The 25,820-nt window shown below is 36.2% G+C and overlaps 1 protein-coding gene across 4 annotated transcripts in view; it reads right to left on the reverse strand.

Moving 5' to 3' along the window:
• Positions 1-360: 360 nt before the first annotated feature.
• Positions 361-25,820, reverse strand: part of LOC139810329 (cysteine-rich secretory protein 1) — a 50,567-nt gene continuing 25,107 nt past the window's right edge. For all 4 annotated transcript variants that reach the window (XM_071773764.1, XM_071773762.1, XM_071773765.1 and 1 more), the window contains 6 exons: positions 15,408-15,505; positions 14,194-14,330; positions 8,100-8,245; positions 7,304-7,510; positions 2,810-3,064; positions 361-1,717 (listed from right to left, as the gene is read on the reverse strand). In XM_071773764.1, the coding sequence (XP_071629865.1) occupies positions 1,666-1,717; positions 2,810-3,064; positions 7,304-7,510; positions 8,100-8,245; positions 14,194-14,330; positions 15,408-15,489 (879 nt within the window). In that variant the 5' untranslated portion in view covers positions 15,490-15,505 and the 3' untranslated portion in view covers positions 361-1,665. The remainder of the gene's footprint in view (positions 1,718-2,809; positions 3,065-7,303; positions 7,511-8,099; positions 8,246-14,193; positions 14,331-15,407; positions 15,506-25,820) is intronic.

The following is a 25,820-nucleotide window of genomic DNA, read 5'->3' on the forward strand; positions in this document are numbered from 1 at the left end:
CCCTTAAAGCTCTCATCGATTTATTCGCCACATAATTCCGCTTAATCCTTCGATTCCCTAACAAATAAATATTACGGCGCGATTAAACGCACCGTAACCGACCAACCATGCGTTCATTCTCTTGATCGAGAATACGATTACGCTTTGTCAAAATTCAACAATATACGTTAATTTATTAGGCATTAAGAGGCGCTTAAACTCCTTTGATATTACGCGCACGTTGTTCGTTTATTATATATTGATAAATTCTATTATTTCAATATCACAGTTATGAATTATTCAAACGCTTATGAAACAAATATCGAGAGATTATGGCTATTCGAATATGCGGTTAAGTAAATAATGAAATTCAGGGAAATGTAATATTTACAGGATATTTATTCTGTAAGTGGACAAAAAGTATTACAGTTTAAACATTTTATTTGGAGCTGTACCGTTACATTCACTATTATATCTCTTTAACGAACTCCTTAATTACCGACAAGTACTTAACATTATCATCAATCACGCTCGCCACTCTCGTCACACGCATTGTTTCTCGACGCGTATTATTGATTATGTGTCTTATGATTTATGATTTATTTTAACTCTTTACCGCATCATTGCGGTACGTATTTCACAATATTAATTTTTCAATTTCTATAAAAATAACAACAATGATTTTTCATCAAACCTTACGATGCGCTATATTAAACATTTCACTTTTTACAAAAATCAAATAGATATATTTATTTATATAAAATATTTATATATAATATAATATAATATAAATATAATATTTGCAATATTTCATTTTTAGGAAAATGCATCTTTTTTATTTGATAAAAATTTGCATTTTGTTGCTAGAATTCTTTCTCATAATTCAGCCGAAAATTCTCGTTTTGCATAATAAACGTATCATATTGTTATGAAGATAATATATAGATAATGCGCTTTTGACATCGCGCGATATGTGTCTTTACAAATTTTTTCCAAGAAAAGAGAATTATGTCTCTAAACGCACCGCATTGCTCATCTAAAATATATTCTTAATTGTAATAAGAGAAATTATGCGGTAAAGAGTTAACTTTACAATTCCGATTTGCTTTCATCCGATATTGCACTGTGCGTGAACACGTTGTTGTTAAATCTAAGATAAAAATAATTGTTATCGTTATTGTTAATTGCTAAAGGAAAGTTCCATCGTTACATCACGACAAGAAACATCGACACACCGTTTTCTCAAAGCTTAGATTAATTTTTACATTGTTCCTCTTAACAGTTAGCTAAAATTAAAAGTACGTCTATCGTCTAATAATTGTCAGTTTCGATATGTTACCCACCGGATTTATTTACAATTTTTATGATATTTAAAATTGTTATTGTTTTAGGCAAAAAATATGATATAGATATATGGGTAAGATTCCACGATTAGATTTACAAAAAGAAATATGATCCAATTAGCTTATTATTTTATCCATTTAAATGAGTTTTTTGATTACCCATTTAATTAATATTTGAGGCAAAATCTTTTATAATGGAGTAAATATTTACAGCCAAAAATATAATTTGCCGGCAGTCACGTTAAACTAATGAAATCCGTTATGTCTTAAGTTTTATTTTGTGCAGGTTTATAAGAATACAAAAAAAAATGTGAAAATAATTACGAAAATATAAAATGTAGAGTTAGCCTTTATTCTTCTTTTGACGTACAGATGACCAAGCTGTGCTCTGTATGCTATAATAAAATACAAGAGCGATAAAGATTTTCTCAGATATTATTTGTTTGTAGATATTCAAAAGATATAAAAAGATAGCCGCTCTGAATTATCTTGCATACAATGTAACTAAAAACTCTATCTTTACAAAGAGCAAGCAGATTAAAGAGTTGTTGATAAAAAGCTAAGCGTAGGTAAAAAACTTTTCAAACCCAGTGGAACTTTGTTCTTCTGCGGACGTGCATGATGTGCGTGCATATTAATTACGAAATCATGTTCATCTTTAGACACGTGAGATGTAAAACATCTCGATTAATCTCGATTTTAAAGACGGCACACGAAATTTACCTGCAAAAAATTAATCCATTTCTATTTAAGCTTCTCTCTTTTGATCTGTTTTTACATTATTGGAAGAAACGAGCACGCAAACAAGTCAAATATTAAATTAAATAATGCTTTAGCAAATTAAAAATTATATATATACGGTTGATATTTTTTGCAAATGTATTGTTACTTCGCGAGAAATGCGATTTTATTCAAATCATAAAAGATAAACAGATGCGAGTTTTACACCGATAATTCGTAAAGTTTCCAAGGATCCTGAACATTCGATTGTAAAATTCAGAATCCTAGAATGTAAGGATTATATTACAACAATTAAGAATCATATTTTGAAATCTCTGGGATCTGAAATCGAATGATCATGTGCAGTCATTAGATCGTTGCGGTATATAATTTATTGATCTATTGCATAGACTTGGGGGCAATCCCTAGAATCCGCGAAATCTAGGCCCCAGAGATTCAGATAGCACACAAATTCCACAATCACTTCATCTACCATATTTCCATATTATCCCCGTTTACTCGCTATTCGCTTTGTCTGTCTCTCTCTGTCTCTCTCGATGCCCTAGCTCGAAACGTTGCGAGCGTTCCTCCAGCTCTCATCACTAAACAAACGAGCTCATCAATAAAACAACACGATCCCCCGTTAAACGATCTGCAGCCGTTTAGCCGTCGTCACACCCACCAGGTTTGAGTTTAGTTTTGCAGAGCGATTAAATTATTCATGCAACACGGTGGACCCAAACGCGGAAGTCAAGGAGCCTTCCTACCCTTGGTGATGGTAGTAGATCTTGTCCTTGCAGTTGCACGTGGCGCCGCAGAACTTTCGGCGTTCACGGCCCTCCTTAGTATCCGTCTCGCAGACCCACGAGCCGAACGTTTTGACCAGTTCAGCGCAGTTCGACCACAAATCTGTGTGGTAGCAAGCGTTCGTGCAGAGCGCGTCCCGCATGCAGTGATCCTTGCACATGCTGCACGGCTGTCCGGCCACGTAGGGTAGACCGAGACGGCCCTTGTAGTTCCCACTGCGAGGCAAAAACATACCGACTATTAGATAATCTCGATTTTTTAGGGACGATTGTGCAACAGCCCGAAGCGACAAGAAATGTGAAAAATAGATCCAAACATTTCAAACATTTAAATATCGCGGCGTTACAGCGAAACACGTTCAGCATTCCACTGCTCTGACATAAAAGAAAGAAAAATTTAAATTTCATCGCGCGACAAGAATATAAATTTAATATCGACTAATTCAGCATTCACTTCAATACTTGTAATGTGAGAAAAATTTTTTACATTGAAATAGTTCGTTGGATTTTACAAGATGTTATTTATATTGCTCTCTGTTTCTAACTTATGCAAAAAAATAAATATACCTCGGATACAAGATCCACTGTATATATTATTATAAATACATATATGTTGAGTTTATATATTGAGACTTGAGTTTATACGAAGGAAGGAGAGTAAAGGATCACATCAAAAGGTGTCGTTTAGGGTGTGTCTAAAGCCGGCGCTCTTATTAAGCCCGTACTCGACAAATTGGAGAAGAGGGAGAAGTCCTTAGGGTGAGAAGATTTTAACACGCGCGCGTTTGCCTTGTAAAGATCAAAACAGTAATTATATACAGAGTTTGAACCAAAGTTTGCTTTAGCTAAATTTCTTGGATTAAATTTCTTAATTCGTAGCAACAAGTATTATCTCGATAATTAGGTTTCAAGATAAGCTCAAGATAAACCTATGTATTGCTACAATCATTCATTTTATAATTTATACTCAATTAAATGAAGAATATGTAGAGTTAATTGATCACTTTCTATTTTATTTACTGTGAAAATATCTGTTCTTTTTAAAATAGCTTCTAATAATTGCGACTTAAAATAAATACCCGATTTCTTCTGAGGTACTCTGCACAACAGTGTAAATACTTTAGGCAGTATCCTAATCCAAATCCATTAGCCACGCGCATTAACGAAAAGCCGTGGAAGGACCGTCGAGCAATTTGCAAATGGGCCACCAAATTTACATTCAAAGTATTTTTCGGTGCGAGTCGCGCGTCTTAAACGATCGGGCGAGAATTTCCGTCTCTAAAGGCCGCTGAGGTCCGGGCTGCTGTATATCCACGAAATTAATTACGAGATAGAGCCGGTGTGGAAGAACGGCAAGATAAAAGGAAGGATAAGGTGGCCCACCACCACGTGACGCGGTTTATTTATTCAGGACTCGGGCCACTGATGGCGGCCCATGCAACCACGCCGGCTTCGCTTTTCGTGCAAAATAGGTCAGGCGTCAAATACACCGCCGGAGAATGTACGCTGCTTAACAAGAAGTACAGATCGACATATAAAACGGCATATGAAATGATCTTAAAAGCCACTTCGTGTAACTTCGTTTTATCTGAAACGCTAGAGAGCTCTTCTAATGGAAATTGATTTTGAATTTCGCAATGAATTAACATTCCACTTTTCAGCTAATTTTGAAACTTATTACAAAGTATACTCGATGTATGAGGTATATATTCTCTAGTTCTAAAAATGTACGACGTAAAACATTTCATATTTGTTTCGAAAATGCGGATCTGAATTTAGTTTTATTTGCCAAATTGCTTTCTCTGCGGCAGAAAAGCTAGTACGATGACCGTATATGCGTTTGCCTGTTAGTATCTCGTCTTGTAACATGAATATATGAAGCTGCGGTGAACTCGTCGCCGATCGCATTAAAGCGGATCTCGCGGAAAATTTATCGGGTCTGCGTATTGCGGGGGATCGATATGAGGAATATATAGCGTCGCGATTTGTAGGAATCCTTAGTTCAGAATTGGGTCGCCGGCATTTTTGTACGGATTGCAGGAGCGATAAATTGCAAGACCGAAGACCGGACCGAATTTTAATTGCGTGAGTCGTTCGCGCGTGAAATGTCGTTGAGAAAATCATTTATTTATTGTCACTCACTTGGACAGCTTATCCGGGAATGCAAAGGTAGCAGCATGATTCTCTCTCTGATATATAATTAATTCTCTAGAATCCATGTTACACAAAATAAAAAGTTATTATTTAGCTTACAATTTCTAGAACAATATCTGAAACGTTATATATAGGAATGTAAAAATTATTACAAATTAAAACAAATTATTCCAGCTATATCTTCCTGAATAGCGTTGTTATTTAGAGAGTGAAGGTGTAAATAAAATAAAAGAGAATTATATACAAACAATTTCAGTCTCTATTAACAAGAAGTGTAAAAAAGCGCAAAATTTATTTCAATATAATCATTTTTATACTTTTAAGAGAGTATATAGCATTTTATTTTAAATTAATTTTATATTTAAAGTTATTGAGGTTTTTACAAATTTATTAGTACTTTTTAATTCAATTTCGTTCGGTATCATAAACAGTTTTTTGTAAATCAAGGTGATATATTTTCCTTTTCAACCAACTCGTACTTCTCTCTCACTGATATATTTCTCGTCAAATACATATTAAATCCAAAGAAACCAAGCAATCATTTTTTACCAGAGAGCTTCAAGACAATTTTTGTATCATACGTTTTGCATTGAGCATCCTGCACATATACAAACGCATATAAAAATATACATATATATATATATATATATATATACATATATTATATAATATTTTCTTTTTCAACCAGTAGAGTTGCGTACAATGAAAACCATAAGTATACCGAGAAAGTGTGCCATACTGATGACAAAGAGAGCCGTCTAAGTGCCACAATGGGCATGACAAAGACGAACGAGCTATAACTTGCGCTGACGTTGCATATATTCCGCACCAGTGTCACCATTTTCCTTGTTTTCCTTGCTTACGTCGTTCCTCCTGTTCTCCCCCGAGCGGGTTATGTCGCTTACATACAGTGTATAAATATAGGATTTACATATTTCAGCGCGTCTAGGGAAAGCTTACGTGCCAGTCTCATGCGAGCTTGAATACAACATCGGTTATTTTTGGTTCGTAAAAAAGGCTGGGCTATAATCAACTTCATATATGGAGTGCCTGAGGAAAAATTGCATCTTTTTGGCAATCATATGAAAAAAATATAGCTTCGAGTTATGGAATTTGCTGGAACATCGCACCGCGAAAATTTATAGTACCACACTAAGGTCACTGTATCCCGAGTGTTAACATCGTTTTCCATTCAAGAAGCACGTTTGACAGCACGTTTTCTCAAGCAACATTCTTCTCAGCTGTTTGTGCAATATCTATAGTTGACTATAGAAAAGAAGCTAAAGAAAAGAATTTTTCAATATCGAAATAACAAATATCTTCCGTTCCACAAATATGCTTTATCAATTCCATTATTACGTATTGATTCTTAATAATATATTCTTCTTTTATTCTTTCAGTCAATATTCTATAATATCAGTCTGCAATAAAGGTTAATTCCTTAAGAGGAAAACTTCTAATAGATTTATTTATGATACAAAACTAAAGTTCTTGTCTAAATTTGACTATCGCTGCTAACGTAAAGAGTGAATTGTTTGCGAAATTTAATCGAGCTTCTTTTCTCTTTTCGTCCTAGTCGAAAAGAGAGAGTCCTTCTCTCTTTTCCTCTTATATTTACTCCTCTTGCATTTTTAACAATCTGCTTTAACCTTCTTCCATTCAACGTGCAAATGTCGATTTAACTAAGATCCGCTTTGACGATACCGCGCTACTTTCGTCAAGTTTACGGTTAACCAATCCGCATTTCCCTCCAGCAAATTATTGCGTCAATTCCATGCTAATGAACTAAGTTCTAGCCGTGGCCCAATTGCAATTGCTGTTGCAGAAACAGCCGTGTATCATAACAGTCATGGCAAACGGCGTGCAACCCCGACGAAAATAATTACACCGCCTTATACTATCCTATCGATATACTCTGCATTTGCAATGTGTAACATTGTTACACGTGGATTGTATTGCGTTAATCTAGCAAAAAAATGAAAATTTCTTACGCGTTTCGACATTTAAATAACAAAATAACAATGCGCGAGAATAATCTTCAATAATTTCCATAATCTCCAATATCGCAAACACTTTTATGAAATATAGATACAGACAATATTGCGCGAGTAGTAATGTAATTCATTCTCTCTCAAAATGAAAGGAAGAAAAACATATCTAGAAATATATATATCTGATGGACATGCGTTTGATACAAGAGTATGAAAATTCTTTTATATGAGACGCAAGATGATGAAACTCAATCCGTTTAACTGAACTCGCTATTGAGACAGTTCTTCAATTGTTCAACATTATACCTACCTCGGAGCGTAGTTGCAAACATACATATAGAAATCCTTGCCGAGCGGACCCTTGCCGCCGGTGCAATGGCTCACCCCGCATCCGACCAGATGTGTCGTTGCCCACACCACCTGCGTGTAATGGCCGATCTCGAGGATCTCATTCGTCGTATTGGGCCCGTACTTGAAGTCCTTGTACTCCATGTACCACATTCTGATGGGGAAGTTCCTGCAACATTCCGACGAATAATTCGGAGGGAGCGATCTTGATTTGTGGTCGTGGCGAATTGTCCGCGTGCAAACGTAAAGCATGACGCGTCCGGCAATGTTTGTGAAGCCCCTGGCCTGCATGGCAAAATCTACGCGCTAGCCCCACCACTGGACTGTTTGTTTACGTTCTACGTAATCTAATTTTAGCTTTGTTGATTGTAGAATTAACGACTGTACGATTAGCAATATCCTTTTTCAACAACACGAAGCAAAATTTTCCGATGGATCGAAATGTGATCAGTTCTTTTAAAATCATCTCTGCGTGTCGGAATTTCGCAATTAAAACATAAAAGTCGAAATCTCGTCGCATCCAACGGCAATATTAATAACCATCCCGAATGGTATCTTCTCGAGAAGTTATCTTTGATATGTAAATAATGAAGCCGGTAGTAAGCTAATTAACGGCGCATCCATGGCAGATGGACCGGCGTATATTTTCATGAGATAAAGTCTGGCGCGCGTGCATGGAGTCTGTACATCTGTACAAATATACCGACTGCAACACGAACTCGCTAACTAGAAGTAAACAAGATTTAATAATATCTCACCAGAGTGTACGACCCGTACTGATGAATATATTTTGTCCACTCTGTCCAAAGCCATCCAGGTACAGGCCGGTTGCATTGTCATGAACTAAACCGAGGCAGCGATCGGCCCACCTCTGTGCTGCCTTCGCTAAACCCGAATGCCATTTCTAAAACAAAGAAAGATATCCAGAATTATCAGACGTGCTTGACGCTTTACACAAACAGCTCTTGGAAAATACTATCGTTAATTGCAAACTACGAATATTACAGACTAAAAGGGAAAAATATTTTTATTAATAATTGATAATTTTCAAATTATAAACGCTATCGAAAATTTAATTTCTTTTGTGAATTAAGCTTTAAGGAACCAAATAGATAACAAAATTTTAGACAATCAAATAGACAATTCTTACAATTTGAGTAATTAGTTACAAATAAATTTAAAACTAAATGTTAACAAAATGTTGGAAAAATGCGCACAATCTGTTTTTTATCAAAAAGAAGATGACTGCAAATTAATCGAGGGATTCGTAATTGAAAGACTCTGTACATTATATTTAAAAAAAGTTTAAAGTTTAATTAAATACCTATAATATAACCACGTTTACGAGTGAAAAAAAGTTTTCTCGCGTTTGCGTGCATACGTAAACTAGCGGCAAAAGTTTCTTGACTTTCCTGTGGCTTCTTAATTGCTCGTTATATGCAAACATCGTGCTTTCAAAACCATAATGTTCGCTCCGTAAAGGCGTACCCCGCATTCTCAGAAGTTTCTCGAAGGAAGATGCTGCGCTTTCTATTTTTTTTTTCGCTATTTCTCATATTTCCCTTTATTCTCCCATATTTCCCAAGCTCGATATCTGTTTTTCTTCCCAAATTAGAAATGTGGGTTAATTCTCCGTAATGAACGACCTTTGTAATCGCAATAACTGCAACTATATAACTTGACGTAAAAAAACGGTCAAAAGTTGCCCGTGATGTTCCGATATTGCATTCTACGCGCCTACATTAAGCTTAAGAAAGTCAGAACCTAAGTCCTAGAGCAAGGTTCCTTAATCAGAGGCGCTTCTTGATTTATGCATCTCGAGGCGACTGCTTTCTTGCTTATATAAAGTTGACTCTGAATTCTAAGTACCAGGTGCAATATCCTGTAGCGCACAATATGCTTTGAAATTACATTTTTAATTATTGCTCGCTTCGTAGAAGTTTGTAAAATAGATCTCAGTATATTACCGTTATATTTCATATAGATCAACATTTATGTATTTATTATTATGTCAGCTCTCTCTCTCTTTCTCTCTCTCTTATATAATTTATATATACAATAAAACACAGTGATATTTTATAAATGAAAACACTTAAAATGGAAATTATTTACTCGTAAACATTGTAAAATTAGGAAAGGTAAAGATAATTCTGATAATTCTCTATTGCAAATTCACATTGAAATAAACTCATGAATGTATAAAATCAGTTAATCACGATTTCCTTTAATAAATTGTAATGGCGATATCATTGTTGATAATGATAATTTGCTGGATAAAAAATGTAATATTTCGTTGACCATCCTCGATATTAACCAACTTTAACACATCTCTACTGAATCGATAGAAGTATTCCCGATATCGGTCATTCTCTCCTCGAGAAACTGCATCGCGTCTCGAGTTTTGCCGAGAAACCTCAGATAACAGTCGCATCTACGGCGTAACTCTCGCCGAAAGTAGCTTTTACGGTGTCGTCGCTGGTAGTTTCCGTAGGAAAAGAATTTAAGTGGGAAGTCGTGTAACTTATAACCAAGCTTGAGATTGGCGGCGCGAAGGAAACGACGAGCAAACGCGCGGCGAGGAGAGATTCAGAGATGGTCTGACCACGTAGACACCTGGCCGCGTCCACAAATATACCAGATTTTCCGGCAAGATATTTTACCAGGTGCAAGACCTAACTTCAAATACTCGAAAATTTGTGCAATATAACAAAGAAATTAATCATACAAAATATGTTAATTTATTAATAATATAATTGTACCTATACAATCGTTACTAGCATAAACTGCTAAAAAGACAATTGCAATAGCAGTCGTGCATGGCCATTTCGTTCTGACTTCTTCTTTGCATATATTCCTTACGCTTTCATTCTTGTGTCTGCTTCGTTTTATTTAAAAGAAGAAACTATTGAATTAATCTACATTTCGATTTATTTGGGTTAAACTATTAACTGCGGTATAGATATCGTCTTTCCTTCTGGAATATCTCCAACGCTATATCGCCGTGAGAAACAACGGGAAGTGAGTGATATATAGTACATATACATGTTTATATATAGATCGGATAATAACGTCGATGCAGGCGGAAATTGAAATCTTGCACCGTACTCGACGGCGAACCTCGAAAATTCAGTTTTCTGATCAAGTAAACCGCTTCGTAAGGTAAATCTCTGCAAACCCGCTATTTTGTATGCACAGCGCGTTTAACATCTTAATATCTTCATTGAGCAATAGAAATATATCCGTAAGAATGAATTTACAGCTACGTTTAGATAAAACATTTTACATACATACATATGTGCATATATGTATATATGGGGCATTCCATGCCAAATCGACCTGCGTTTGACCCTCGACCTCCGCGATTTTTTTATGTTATTGTTCCAACTTTAAAAAGCATTCGGAATTTTTTTTTATTTTTTTTATAAATTTGATTTATTTATAATTTTTTAAACCGACATATCGTTGGCCACAATTTAAAAATCTGAAAAAATTCTCAAAAATCCTATATTAGATATCAACATTTTTAAGCCTTGACCCAGAGTGGGCTGGCGTTTGCTTCTATTTTTTCAAGCTTTTTTCGAAAAAAAAAACCATTGAAAAAAAAACATTGAAAAAATTAGAAGCATAAGTCAGTCCACTGTAGACTGTTGCTTGAACATTTTTATATACAACATAGAATTTTTTAGAACTTTTGAAATATTTTTGAAGCGGTTTTCTAAAATGCCCCATATATAATTATTATAATTGTGTAATTAAATACAAGAGAATTGTTCACAGTATAATTAATTATACTTTTGTTTGCCTTTTCATAATTACTTGTATTATAAATTTATACACTTTATTCGTAATTGAAATTACATAATTAATTCACAGTTAAATAACCTGTTACCTTTATTTAATTATTCATTATTTCTGAAACATCAGAGCACATCTTATTATCATGCTTTATTATCCAAATAGAAGAAAGGCACGTGTTGCAAATAATAATTGCTATAGGATTACATTCAGCAATTCTGATAATTTTCCAGAGAAATACGGAAAATCGCGAAACGAGCGTATAACGAGCGCTTTCGCCGCTTAATTTTAATCAGTCCAATTAACGACGCGCATTATCTACTGCGAAGTTGCCAAAAACTCAAATTAAATGCGTATTGTGCACACGAGAAAGTTGAATTACGTTACTGCTGTATTTATTGTGCCGCTTTTGTTGCATTTCCAGAAGAGTGCCTCCTCATTCGTTGACCAGTAATTATTTCTCCGAATGTTATCCGAATACAAATTTTACGAAGAATAAACCAGTTAAATCTGTGTTTTCTAATTGATTTTATTACATAATATTATTGGATATATTCAGATCTTTGAACAATTATCGTATGATTAAATTTGTGAACAGATTTTCTCAGAAATAAATTTGAATTGCTAATATTTATTAAATTAAAACTAAATCAAACGTATTAAATGTTTGTATTGTTATATATTTTTTACACAGAAATGATGTATATACAGTAAAAACATAAAATAACGATACATTTTCATTCAAATTTTAATAATAGTTCAATAACAGTTTTTATCCCTCAGACATAATATAGATATGATATTTATTTTAGAGAGAGAGAGAGAGAGAGAGAGAGAGAGAGAGAGAGAGAGAGAGAGAGAGAGAGAGAGAGAGAGAGAGACTTTTATTTTATATTTGCTCACTCTTTTTTTTATCATTAAAATATCCTAAATTATATAGAATTTTCAATATATTAAAGTGCATCATAATTAATCGATCTCAAATAAACGAAATAATCTATCAATATCGATATCACGAGACTCAATAGTCGAATAGTCAAAAGGCTATTTCTATTTCTGTAAAGGAAAGAGATACGCGAACCAAAGAGTTTTGGAAGATTCCATTTTGAAAAGTGACAACGTATTGTCGAAGGTACAACGAAAGATGTGAATCTGGGGAAAATCGATAGAATTTCAAAGCGAGCATCCCTGCTATTATTCGAACTGGCTGAGAAACCGTTCGTTCGCATTATTCACGAATCCTATACGCGAAAGAATTCTAAATCCAAGCAGCTGATATAAAAAAAACTAGATCCTTAAAACTTCAAATTTAATAATAATCTGATTATAATACAATTATATTATACGTATTAATACGTAATATACGTATTCATATCAGAACTCTTACAAAAAATTGATTAGGCAATAATGAGTAACAATATTTAATGTTATCGGTAATATATATTTGATGTTATTACAATATTAAATATTTTTCCAATATTTAATGTTATTTATCTCCTGTAATTATTCAAAACGTATAAAAGAAGATGTTTCTATTTCTTTATCGCTCAAAGTAGCTTTAAGTTGATGTATAAGGTTTGTCATTTGTCTATCAAGCTCTGATGTATTAAACAAAGTTAAAACTCGACTTCTTTGCAAAGAGAAGTGAAAAATTTTATTTCAAACAAAGTGTGAAGTATACTAACATGAAATTCATAGCGATACTTTGGCTTTGATTTTGCTAAAACTTTCAACTCTTTTTGTACTAATACGACAAACTTTTTGCAGCAATCTAGTAGACGATCATATATCTGCAGAAATAGTGTTCGCATTATCTCTTGGTAGTCACACGGGATCAAAATGACCCCATTTTTAAACAGCTGGATGCTGTTCAAAAACTAACAGTTTAAGTGGATCGCAAAAAAAATCTAGAATTAAGTTTAAACATTTTGTATAGAATGTATTCTCATTATAAAATATTAACTTTTTGAGTGGCATTATGTTAAAAAAGAATCCTTTAAAAAATGTTTAAAAAAGAGGTGTGATGACTACCGAGGGTTATACATCTTTTTTATTTTAGATTTAGATGACTTATTTGAGATGATAGATAGAGAAGCGTATAAATTCGTCTTAAAGTGTGTAAAAATTTGCCGCGAATATCACTAGAGAGATCGCGAAATTATCTTATATCACATCTTCGTAAAATTCCCAAGTCTTCGTGTTTTATCGTTCACGAAATAACAAAAATATGCCGTCACGAATAGATGCAACACGATGACAAGTATATCAAAGTTCCCAGTATCGATTATTATCGATCGCACGTACTGCAAGCGCTGTAGCGCGAGAACGACGGCGGACAAAAAGCGAGCGTTAGTAAAATATCGTGATGAACTGCCAATGAAATTTATAGAAAGGTGGTTATCGCGACCGGTGAAAGTTCCCGTAAACGTCCCGATGAAGCGCGTAACGTCTACTTCCGCCCGGCAAAACCAATTTTACTTTAATGTTCGAGTCACGCGGACAGACGTCGATCAACGGAAATAGGATATATCGATTTCGTGTCTCGCTGGAATACTTGCGTTTGTACTTCCAGCACCGTAAGAGGCACCCGCGGTGTAAATTTCCCTTCCATAAACTGTTTATCGTTCGATCCAGCAGCGATTTACAATCAAATCGTGACATCTTTGTGGATCTATCTCTGACAAACGACTTTTCTCGTGCTCTGTACGCAAATATATTTATACATGCATGTACAATATACTCGGTATTTAAACACGAAAAACACTTGTGTGATTAGAAAAGAAAATGATCTAACTTACAAACTATCTATTATTGCATAGGTAATTATGCAATAATATTACATAATATTGCAATATTCTGAAAATTTCCATAGATGTGGTATAAGGGATAATCCAACGCCAAGGTGCACAGTTCTAATGATAGCCTTCGACGAATACGGAATCAATTTTTCTAAATAAAAATTTGATCATTGTCCAATATCTTGAAGGCGCTGGAAGTTTATTGAACTGTAAACGGGATTCGTCCCTTGTTAGGCGGGAATAGAAATGGAGCTCTTACCATGACGAGCATGTTGGCGGCAGATGGCTTGACCTGCGTGCGAAAGTAATTGTGGGTGTCCACGATCTTCTGCCGCACCTTGCTACTAGTGGTCCTTATTAAACTGACAGGGACTCTGTCACCATATAGACGTGGCGCTGAAAATAAAAAAAAAACATCTCCTTCCGATAACCGACATCTGTCGCCGACGAAGGCTTGAGTTTGGCCGATAGCTCTGCGACTACTCAGTTCTCTTTTGCGAAGAGCAAAGGGAAGATCTTGGACAGATCTTGCTGTGAAAGCGAAAAGCGTATTTTGCTTCCCAGCAAAATATGTCAGTTAGGACATAAAGAAATGTGAGAATAAGGAAGAAAAAAAGAGTACAGAATTCCATAACTATAGGATACAGAAGCTCGTGTTGTTTCATAATGTACTTTCCACTTCTCGTTTACTCGCGACGTGTCGCGAGAGTTCCGATCATTTCGGAAATTACTCGAATGTCCGGTTGAAAAACGGAAATGTTTCAAACGGATGCTATTCTCGCTATCACATGACGCGATATCGTTTCAGTTCCTGTTTCGACTCTGTCTAAATGCTTTATTCCGCATATATCCTCCTTTGATAAAAACAGAATATTTTCTTCGTTTTTATCGTCCAGATTGTCGGAAGAATTGAAAATCTATCGTAAAACAATTTCGGATAGCAATATCGTGTGTATTTTTGAACAGTCACGGGTCTCTTTCGGAATCGGCTTACCGTCGTTATGCGGGGAAACAAGCGACGGCACGGGCGGTTTTCTTCATCACGATGTGAAGTGATTCTCCGCGGCCGTGTCCCGATCAAAATCGACTTTCCGCCTGCTCGCGATGTATCGAGTAGCCTTCCGCGATCCTTTTGGGAACCAGTATACAAGAATGTCCGTGATAGGATAACGGTGAAAACGGGAGCATTTTGATCGAATATCTTTCCGGATAGTTACAAGATACGTTCTTTGATGTTCTCGTATACGAAAGCTCACCGTGAAACCTCACGAACTTCCATTTCTCAGAAGTTAGATAGAGCGTCCGGGATGCGCAAAAACGACCAACAAATGCAATAATTGTAATTAATAAAAGAATAAAAGAAAGACACAAGTTATTCTCTTCGCATAAACTTTTAAAGCAGTTTATTTCAGGAATAATATTTCTCTGCTACAACTGCTCGTGAAAATTACTTATTTAAAGGTGTTTACTTACTCGGCTTGCTCCTGTGGATTTTTCGTGGTACAGCAGCTGGCAGCGCCAGAGCCACTAAGACAATTATCCAAAGCCACTTCATTGTTTCCGTATATGAGCTGGAACATGAAATGTAGCCGTTTTATATTTCAAGTTCTCGTTGCCAAGTTCTATTCTATTAATATACAAGGCATTGCAATATTAAGTGCTCAAACTTTGAGATCGTATTGAATATTCAAAGATGAACTGAAAGTTTCGTTGAAACTATAAGACATCTTTTTTCGTGTGTCATGCACATTACGTGAGCAATTGATATTATACAATTGGCCTTTCGTAAATTTCTTTGTCATTATCTATTCGTTTTACTTAAACAACTTTTCTTTTAATGTGACATTTAATCCCCAAGACAATCAATGTTGAAAATTACAAAAAAATACGAGAAAATGAGCTCTAATGCATTGCTAAAGAAAAATCGACTTTGAAACGGTCAAAGAAACTGCAAACGAAGTTTCCACGTAATTTTTTTTATCTCCGTACATACAATTGTATTTCGATCAATCTTTTTCTCCCTGCTCTTGTTAGTCATTCGGTCGTCGAACTTTTCTAGCACAGCGTGCATGCACATGTGCGCGCAGCCTCAGTCGAGCGACACGACATTCGTACCTGTGTGCGGCTCATTAATCACCATTCGCCTCGTCAACGGCAAATTTCATTATTTCTCGCCCGCGAAACTGTATGTCCACGGCCGTAGCGTTATCAACCCCGCTATCAACCCTGACAACGCCGCCGCTATCATCAATAGCACGGCGCCTTTCGCGGTGGTAAACGTCAAAGGCAAATGGCACGTACGAAGACAGATTACGTTGAACGTTATTCACGTTCACGCAATAGTCCGCCGAACAAAATCCCTCGATTTTTTTTTTTTTTTTAATCAGTTCACTAGGCAACAATGAAATACTCTCAATGAGACTCGATAGTGTTTCCAATTCTCTCCAGTTCTCTCCGATTTAATTTTCGAAGAATTTTGAAGCTAGAAATTTGATCATTTTTACATTTAAAAAACATTCATAGTTACAATTTTTGAAAATACTAAATGTTTTTTTATTATTTGATATATATTTGTAAAAATCGGTTAAAAGTATTAAATAGCAGCTAATCATATTTTTGCATTCTATAATTAATATCTACGTAAGCTGAGCGACTGATATAATTTTGAAAAATATAATTCTTATATAAATACGGATTCTTCTCGATTATGAGGTATTAAATATATAGAGATCATTTTCAAACGTCTATTAAGATGAAATGTAAATTTCCTGAACTTATATTAATATCCATCTAATTACCGACTCAAATCTTTAATGCACATTGTCAAGCAAGTAAAAATGACAGAAATGTGTCTACATAGGAATAATATTATATTCTCTTTAATACGTTCTCTTTAATATGAGGTTCTTTAGATGACGGGGACCAAAGTTCGTCTTCTTCGTCTGTTCTATTTGCTGCGAAGACTTTGAGGACTTCGAAGTATCAAAGGAATGCAAAAAGGTTCGACCAAGCTGAACGACATCAAAGGCACATTTTGTTTCCTCAGTCCTGCGCACATTCTTATGTCCGTCACTTTTCATTTTCTCTTTTAGAATATCCTCCGTCTTCCGGACGAAAGATATTCCAATTTCCCCCCTTCTAAAGCCCCTTTTCTCTCTCGCAGACGGAGCGTATGCAAAATAGTTTAAGACAGATGATACATATGGATGTCTCTTGGCACGCTTTTCGCGTTGATTAGATTTTGATCACTCACTCTCGAAATCGACACAGAAAAACGTAAAACATCCGCTCGTTCAATTTGGCGACTTGAAACAAGAATTAACAACGAAAGCTTTTAAATTTTCTTTAATTAAATATTTTCATATTTTGTTGTGTAATATTATATATTTTATTTGTTTTTAATATTTAATAAATTTTAATTTTCCGATTTGATTTTAAAGCATAAAATTATATCATATCAGTTTGCAATTTATATTGTATTATTTCATCAATATTATATCAAAAGATTTATTATACACAGAGTGTATAAAAATGCAACTGACGATATCTTTTAAATATACTGTCCGCGTATAGGATTTAACTGAATAAAGACGGGCTCTATACGAATATCCAGTGTATTAATATCCTCGGAAAGTACTCGTGGCTTCTCGGGATTCCGGGGGAAAACGCTAATGCGAACTCACCAAACATTCGGAACTTTGTACAGGCTGTTGCTGTTTGCTTCGACATGCTAAACACATGGCATGCGGATGTCCGAGTCGCAATAATTATTCGCAATTTTGTTGGCTAGTTGCGCATGTTTGAGAAACGACAAAACAACATGTGTGATAACAAAGTTTCTCCAATTCGAGAATCTTTCGAAAGCAACGATCTTTTCGCCCAAGATATTTTTTATCACGATTGCCTTTTAACTTACAACGCCATTTCATGAAGTTTTATACCTTTTGTTTTTTAAATTCTCCCGTTTATACCAATTTTTTATTTTTACTTTAACAAGTCTTGTTTAAGAATCTCAGACGTCTTTCCCTACCTACATCATCTCACGAAGACTATATTCTCTGAATAGGTAGTATAAAAGAAAAGAATTTTTATTAGACAACTTTTTTTTTACGTTCTATCGTTTTTATGCTTTAATTGCAAGTGTATTTTGCATGCGAAAGTGCAAAGTAAAAATTAAATGAGCTAAAGATGTTGTAAAAAGTACAAATATGTATATACGAACTTATAATTAAAATCATCATTAATTTAATTTTTGCTGGCAGTTATCACTAATTTCATAGTTTTCATATTATGCAGAAGTGTAACAATGTCGTTGTATAAATAAGTTAAGTTTTATATTATATTGTAACATTGTAAACATCGACATATGCAAGACTTGTCTGCGCCTTGGCATTATTTCAAAATCGTACGTGACAGTCCAAACCCACTCCTTTGTCGAAGCACATATATGCGGTGCGCTCGCGGCTCGCCCTCGAGGGTTAAAAGGATACGATGGTGCCGTAGTACTACCACATATTCCACATTTATTGCACGTTTGATGTGAACAGTGTAGATAGATATCAGTTTATTCTAATGCGAGTGTGCGGTACGCCTTTATAGCGCAGCGCTAGTGGTAGAAGCGAAGTGAGGTCAGCCGTGTCTGACCACAACCGTCGTTTTCACTGAAGCAATTCACTTAAAGTATGTTATAGCTTAATTTACCCATACTCAGCGTTCTTTCGAGACTTGTGCAAATTTATTATCGAGTTCTAGCTATAATTCAATGAAGATACAGGCGTAAAGATATGGCTCTCATAATATAAGAGGCCGGTATGTTAAAGTGTTAAAAGTGCTGTTTCGCTGAATTAAAATTAGTTTCTCTGCCGTTTTTTCGAGTACGAATCGGTAATGGAAAATTAATGAGGCCGATTGAATGCCACAAAGGATGATTCTTTTGTCGGACGAGTTGGTTATTACGAGATTCATTACACTCCATGTTACATGAGGAATAAAGGGACGCTCCTTTCATCAAGAGTCAAAAGCGGCAGTTCGTCAATAATTCAGAGGAAATTTCAGACCGAGGATAAGCCCGACGGCAACCGCATTTAATTTGCGACAAAGTCCGTGGTCGACGAAGTACTCCGAGTACCCGTGAGACGACGATACGCGCGCGTGTTACCGCGTAAAACATGTAGCGCGTAATATCGGCCGCGTGTAAATTGCTCATAAATATTTTCACTTAATTTCGCAAATCAAGAGTGCGTCGCACGGATAACAACGGTTCCGTCAAGCCCCTCGGTAACGCCCGTTTATAATTAAAATCGTAATTGCGAAGTAGCTTGCCGACTACGAGATGATCTAACTTCTCGTTTTGGGATAACCACGGCTCTGGATTTAAGACCGTGCAATGATTTATTATACCGCGCAACGCGATGATTCTCGATATTTGTTCCATGTAAATAAGAAACATTTATATATCAATGTAACCCAATTTGACACGCGATCAATGACGCGTATTTGTATATTTAACATAATTAACGTAAATACGGAAACACTTTCAAATATAAGCTGAATTAATCAATATATTTGGAAACTTGAAGGCACATAATATTTAAACGTTTTAGAAATTAATTTTAAAATAAAAAAATATCTTTTATATAAGAAAAATTATAATAAAAAAAGAGTTTTATTGAATTTATTAAAATAATTATGCCTGCAGTCCGTCGAGCTGCGTATAAGCAGTTATCATTTTTTTCTTTCTTTTTACTTTATATATCTTCTTATGAGTTATGATAAGATGACGATTTATTACAGCTATAACATCGTTATCGCGTAAGGTTAGAATTCTTGGAGGATTATCTAAATGTTGATATAATACTATTATGTCATTTGCCTCCCTTGTTGCAGCAGCACAAAAGTCGAATTACAAGGCCGCGGACGACCTCTTTGACTCTCCGTCGTAGTCGGAAACGGGAAACTTTATCGATAGTTTCGCATTCCCCGCCATTAAACGCGGCTTTCGCATTCAACTGAATCCCGAAGTATCTCGCTAATGGGTACACCCGGGCTTTTGTGCGTTAAACTCCGAATGAATCGTCACCGCATTGCCGCCGCGACATCGCTACTAACAAACGGAGGCATAAATCGCCCGGTTATTTCGCGGTGCACATGCACGAGCATTATATTTTTTAATAAAAAAAAAAACATGGAAATAACACTGCAATTTGAGGCAGCAAAGCTACAAAGAGCCTCCGATTACAAAGTATCGTGCGGCATATATTGAAATATGTATTCCGACGGTGAATATCGAAATTGCAGAACCATTTTTCATCTCGCAGATTATTTTTTTTCGGACGAAAGCAGTTTATTTTAAATGCCAGTTGTTTGAGAAAATGTTATATGGAAATTATAATAGAGGATCAAAAATATAAATGCGTGGAAAATACGAATCATTTAACGTTCTTCATAATATACCTACAATACATGTACGACATTTTACTTTATTTTACAAACAATTATTTGTTTTCTATTATGTTTTTGATATAACAAATTGCTAGGTTATTATTTGCAGCCCTGTAATAAATCCACAAATCAATAATAAATTTTATTAATCTATAAATTAAAAATCTTTAATATTTAAATTTATATATCATGGATTCAGTCTGCGGTTTAAATGTCTTATTGTTAGAGAAAATTCAATTTCAAATTCGAAAGTACAGTTCTGCTACTGATCATATGCTTTGCCGGATATCATACATAGCATTTTATATGACATTATATTCACGTATATTTCCCAACGATTTCCGACTTGGAAGTCAACGAAGTAAATTGCAAATTTCCATTGTGTCGCGGAACACGATGATCAAACAGCCGATGGTGCACATTCGACGGGAGTGTACGCTGGAAACGTTTTCTAGAAGTACTCTCTCGTGCATATTCATGGTGGTTGGCTGAACACTCGATCGATTGCCAATAGACACCACGAGCCAATATGGAGGCTAATTCCGGACGTGAAAACGTTAGCCGCGCGGGGTGGTCCGTGACCAAGTAGATGGATAAAATAAACTACAAGATAATGGAAATTAGACGTAACAAAACAGATTGTGTGATGTGAGCGAACTAAATCTATAAATATCAAATATATCAAGCAAGAACAGACTAGTTACACAATTTGTCGGTCATGATGTCGTAATTCACTAAGTGAAGGTTACAAATGTATGAATTTAGTTTTTTAAGTATATTTTTGAACTCCTGAAATATTGGCATTTAATCACGACACAATGAGATGAGTGAATTTTGGAGACAGCATAAATTGGAAAGCTAAAGTGCGGGCAAATAACTAGAAAATTTCACTGTTACAAGATAAATAATTCAGATAAGTTTATGCTTTCGAAATGCATTTCGTCGGCGATTTTCTTTTTTGTAAAATTATGCATTTACATTATTTTATAGAAATGACCGAATCATCAGAAATAAAAACAAAATGAATTTCAAACGGACCATGGTATGATGGCGCGTAATAATTTTTCTCTTTTTACGGACAGCGTAAATGTGCAACGTTTTATTTTCCATAATGTGATGCGAATACGTGCCGAGTATACATGTTGGGCAATGATTTTTGCACGAGCTCAACGCGACACAATGCCACCTTGCACTCAGGTGCAACGTTTTCCCATTGCATAAAGTGGATACAAGCAGAAGTGCGATGCGAACATCTCTCAGTGGCCGGCTTATGTATATGCATTGCGGTTGGACGCTCGTTTGACTGTCAATATCAATGTTAACCGACTATCCAAATTTGTAACGGCCGGTCCTTCAACATCCAAGAGCAAGCAAACGGACATGTTACGATGACACATGTTGCTCAAGGTTGACGATTTCATATTCGTATTCTAACGCGCATTTGCAATGCATATCGTCGATCCATTTAAATCTCGGTGATTTTTAATCGGACAGACAAGAATTTAATAGCATGTGTGTTATTAAAGCATTGATATTTTTAACTTTTAATGCACTTGTCCTACTTTCTAGATTAACCCAGTCACAACATATCGCAAACAAATTATAGATTAAAATATTCTTCTAAAAATTAACATTAGAAGCTAATCGGTTAGAAGCTAAGAAATAATAAAATCTAGATCGGGGGTGAGGGGAAAAACTTGCTGTTTTCGTTGCAGTCACCAGTCCGCTTTTATTTTGCAATCACGAAGCAAATGAAAACTCGGCTTTCTCAACTGGAGATAAAGACGCGCGCCGATGCCAGTAAATATGTACACGAACTTCCTAGGATAAAAGGGGGTCGCGGGGCTAAGCTTTTCCCATTCTCTCGCGTCTCCGTCGAATTAATGGGCGCTCGCTACAGCGGGCGCATTTACTCGATATTTTACTCGTGCCCTAGCGCATTGGAAAAAGTTTAACGGCGGCGTTTTTCCACGACGACAAAAAGAAGCGGCCATCAACGGCTGCTCCCTCTAACGCCGCCACCCTTCGTTGTCAGTTGCTCGACAGCTCGTAGACTTCCAACCCTTTCTACAGCGAAAAATTCTCGCCACCTCAGTGGAGGGTGAAATCGGAACGATCGGTGGTCGTGCGAAAGGAGGACAATTTGCTTCGTGATTGCAACCATCCGCCGTACTTGTCCTTTATAGCTGCAAGAGTACACAGCTGTGAGTATCCTCATGATTTTTAGGGAAGTATTATCGGGAAGTACGACGTTAAAAACACCGCATTATAATTTTTTTATACGGTTTTTCTAAGTGACTTCAAATGTTGAAATATATAAAATGCTTACGCTGTAAATGGTTGAAAGTGTGAAGAAATGCATTTTTTTATACGAATTAATCTTTAGCAGTATAAAAAGTAATAAAATTACGTATTTTAATTTATGCTCGTCACTTCATTGTGACAGAATTTTTACTTAATTATACTGGGATAATGTTAAATATAATGATGTTGAATATAATGTTGGATACAAAATATAAAGAAAGCGTAAAAGCAAAAAAATAATATTGTTACTTTTTGTTAAAATCAACTGTAAGCTCGTAAGGTAATTCGACACATTAATTTAGAGCAACGCGCGGCGCGAACAAACGGGGGGTGTTAAAGACGCGAGAGAAATATCCGTATCAGTTGACGGTGCCGGCACTTGAATGGTGTTTCGTTACCCATGCATGCAGAACCGGTGTTGTGCGGATACTCCGTAAGCCTCATATACAATCCCGAATCCCCCGGTTCACCGCAGAAGCGCGGTAAATGGCCTGGGGCATCGTTCGCCCCTGAACTGTGATCAGGAAAGGTAGAGAGAGAGAGAGAGACAGAGAGAGAGAGAGAGAGAGAGAGAGAGAGAGAGAGAGAGAAACGAGAGGGAGACCCGAGTAGTGCGAAACGTGTACACAATGTCAAGATGTTCGAGCGGAATTCCGGCTGACAAGACTAGAATTATATCGTATTTACAGCAGACGTCGCGTCGATCCCGTAATACAGCTTATCGACATAAGCTTATCGTCGATCCCGTTAGAACGTATAGAGCCAAAATTCCCGTTTCAGATTTCCGTATCTTCTCGATACATCGCGTGCGAACCGAACACCCTACCCATTGACGGATCGGTAAGTCTCTTCTCTTGCTCCTCGAAATGCGAGAAGTCACGTTTCCTGACGAGAAACTAGCGTCCTTCGCGAGACGCAGCCGCGCGCTCGCTTCGTGCGCGCATTGTAGCGTGTATCGGCGCAATTTGCCATTCAACCTAGAATCCGTGTTTGCCAAATAGTTCGTCCCGGATACGTGTGTGGCTGCACCTGCAGCCCCGTACTGGCGACGTGTGCTGCAATTCCATCAGCGATCGGCAACATCCGGAAGATCGCGCGGCATCGACGCTTTATCGCCCCCCTCGCCTTCCCCTCTCCCCCCGCTCGCTATTCTCGTAAGCAAACTCGTGCTCGTCCCGCGCGAGCTTAATGGGGAACGGATCGCGTAGAACGAGTGGAAAGGAGTCAACAATCCGTCCGCGTAATTGGGTAACTCGAGAGCGCTCGCGTGGAATGGAGATCCCACCCGATATGCTGATCGTTGCCCTCTTGGATATACTCGGTAATGTCTAAGATAGGTATCAAGGACTCTGAAATTTTTGCATTTTATATGTAGATCCAAAGATTCTTGGATCTTAGAGAGATTCTGGGATCCTAGAATCCCCAAGTAATCTGGAATCTTAGATAGGGTAACCAGATTTTTTTCATGAGATTCGAACGATAGGGAAGAGAATTAGAACATTTGGCAAAAAAAGAAAACAAATCTAGAAAACTAGTGGAGGTTTACATATTTTTATTATCAAAATAATAAATGCCACAATATTATATCAATTTATTATTAATTATTCTCTAAGTGTATCACATAAAATATAAGTATTTTTTTGCATAAAAATTATTTTAAAAAATATGATGCAATGAAACAGCAATATTAATAGTAATATATGACTTTAATAAATAAAACATGGGCGAAAGGCGAAAGATATTTAAATTTTTAGTTATATGATTCTAAGTACAAAATTTAATAAATTTTAAAAATTTATATTATGTGTTGTGTAGAGACTCAATATGTTTATGGAGTGTAACACAATAGTTAATTGTGCAAAAATTATATTTAAAAAACATGTCTCATTTTTAACGCTTTTTCGATAGCAAAGTATCACGTTCAAAGATGTCGGTTTTATCAGCAATCGGATATCCTCCCAATATAATTGTATTTTTCTAAGGATAAGGTCAGATGATTGATATCATATCGAATCGATTGGTCTCTTATTTCCAATTTCCAGGCAAAGTGCTACGAATCCATCGTAAAAGCCTCCATACACTGTAGCCTTTTTCAATAATTTTACCCGAACAGACTCTATACAAGTTGACCTTAATCCTAAATCCTGGGGAACATTCATTCGCTTGGAGCTGTCGAAAAAAGCATGTATATAGACTAATAGCGAGATACTCCAAAAAATGACGTCATGTACATAAGAATGCCGGGAATGAAGTTCGGGCGTGTAATGCAAGTTGTTTCGATAGGTATCTCATCGAGAAAGGAACAGCCCTCGTAACTGTAAATGAGTCGAATCGAGCAAGCGAGGGGCGGGAGAGAAAGAGTTTGTAGGAGAAGGAAAAATAGCGGAAAAAGTTTTAAGTAGTTTCCAAAGTTTTGCAATCAATACTGTCACCAGCAACGGCCGGATAAATTCACCTCGAATCGTTTTCGTAAACTCAAGTCCGTTCGCGATTTATCGGGATCGCTCGCAACAACAGTACCGATAGGCCATCGAATTAGCTCGATGACTCCTGGAAACATCGAAAGTCTTCGTTCTCTCTAATAAGATCACGGTCGGAAGAAGAAGAGAGAATTCTAGCGCGAAATATAGCTATCTAAATGGTTGTATCTCAATGTCTGTATTTTAAAACTTATGTTGAGTAAATATACCATTCAGAATCGCATTTGACGTTAAATCAAATAAAAGTGTAACAGGAAACAATCGTTAACAGTGCTGACTGGGCACTGTCAAATTAATATTCATACTTCGATATTGAAATAACCGCGGCATATTTATATCAATTTGATTGCCAATATCTGATGTTTAAAGAAAGCGCGCGGTGCGCCGGAACGCCGATGTACGCTATAAATGTGGAAAGGGATATAAAATACGCGATGACGTGTGATATAAATTTAAAAAAATCCTGATAAACCAATCGCGTGTGGTGAAACAGTATCCTACGATTTTCTTCACGAGGTGGCCACAGGCCAAATTTTCCAATTTCACCCCTTAATCGAACGTCGGGCACGAGCATCGTTTATTCCGGTATTTATTCGTCAATATCGCGCGGGCCGCGTATATCGCGTGCCCGTATTGCACCCAAGAGATTAAAATTGCGATG

This window comes from Temnothorax longispinosus, chromosome 3, assembly GCF_030848805.1.
Source record: "Temnothorax longispinosus isolate EJ_2023e chromosome 3, Tlon_JGU_v1, whole genome shotgun sequence".
NCBI classification, from domain to species: Eukaryota; Metazoa; Arthropoda; class Insecta; order Hymenoptera; family Formicidae; genus Temnothorax; species Temnothorax longispinosus.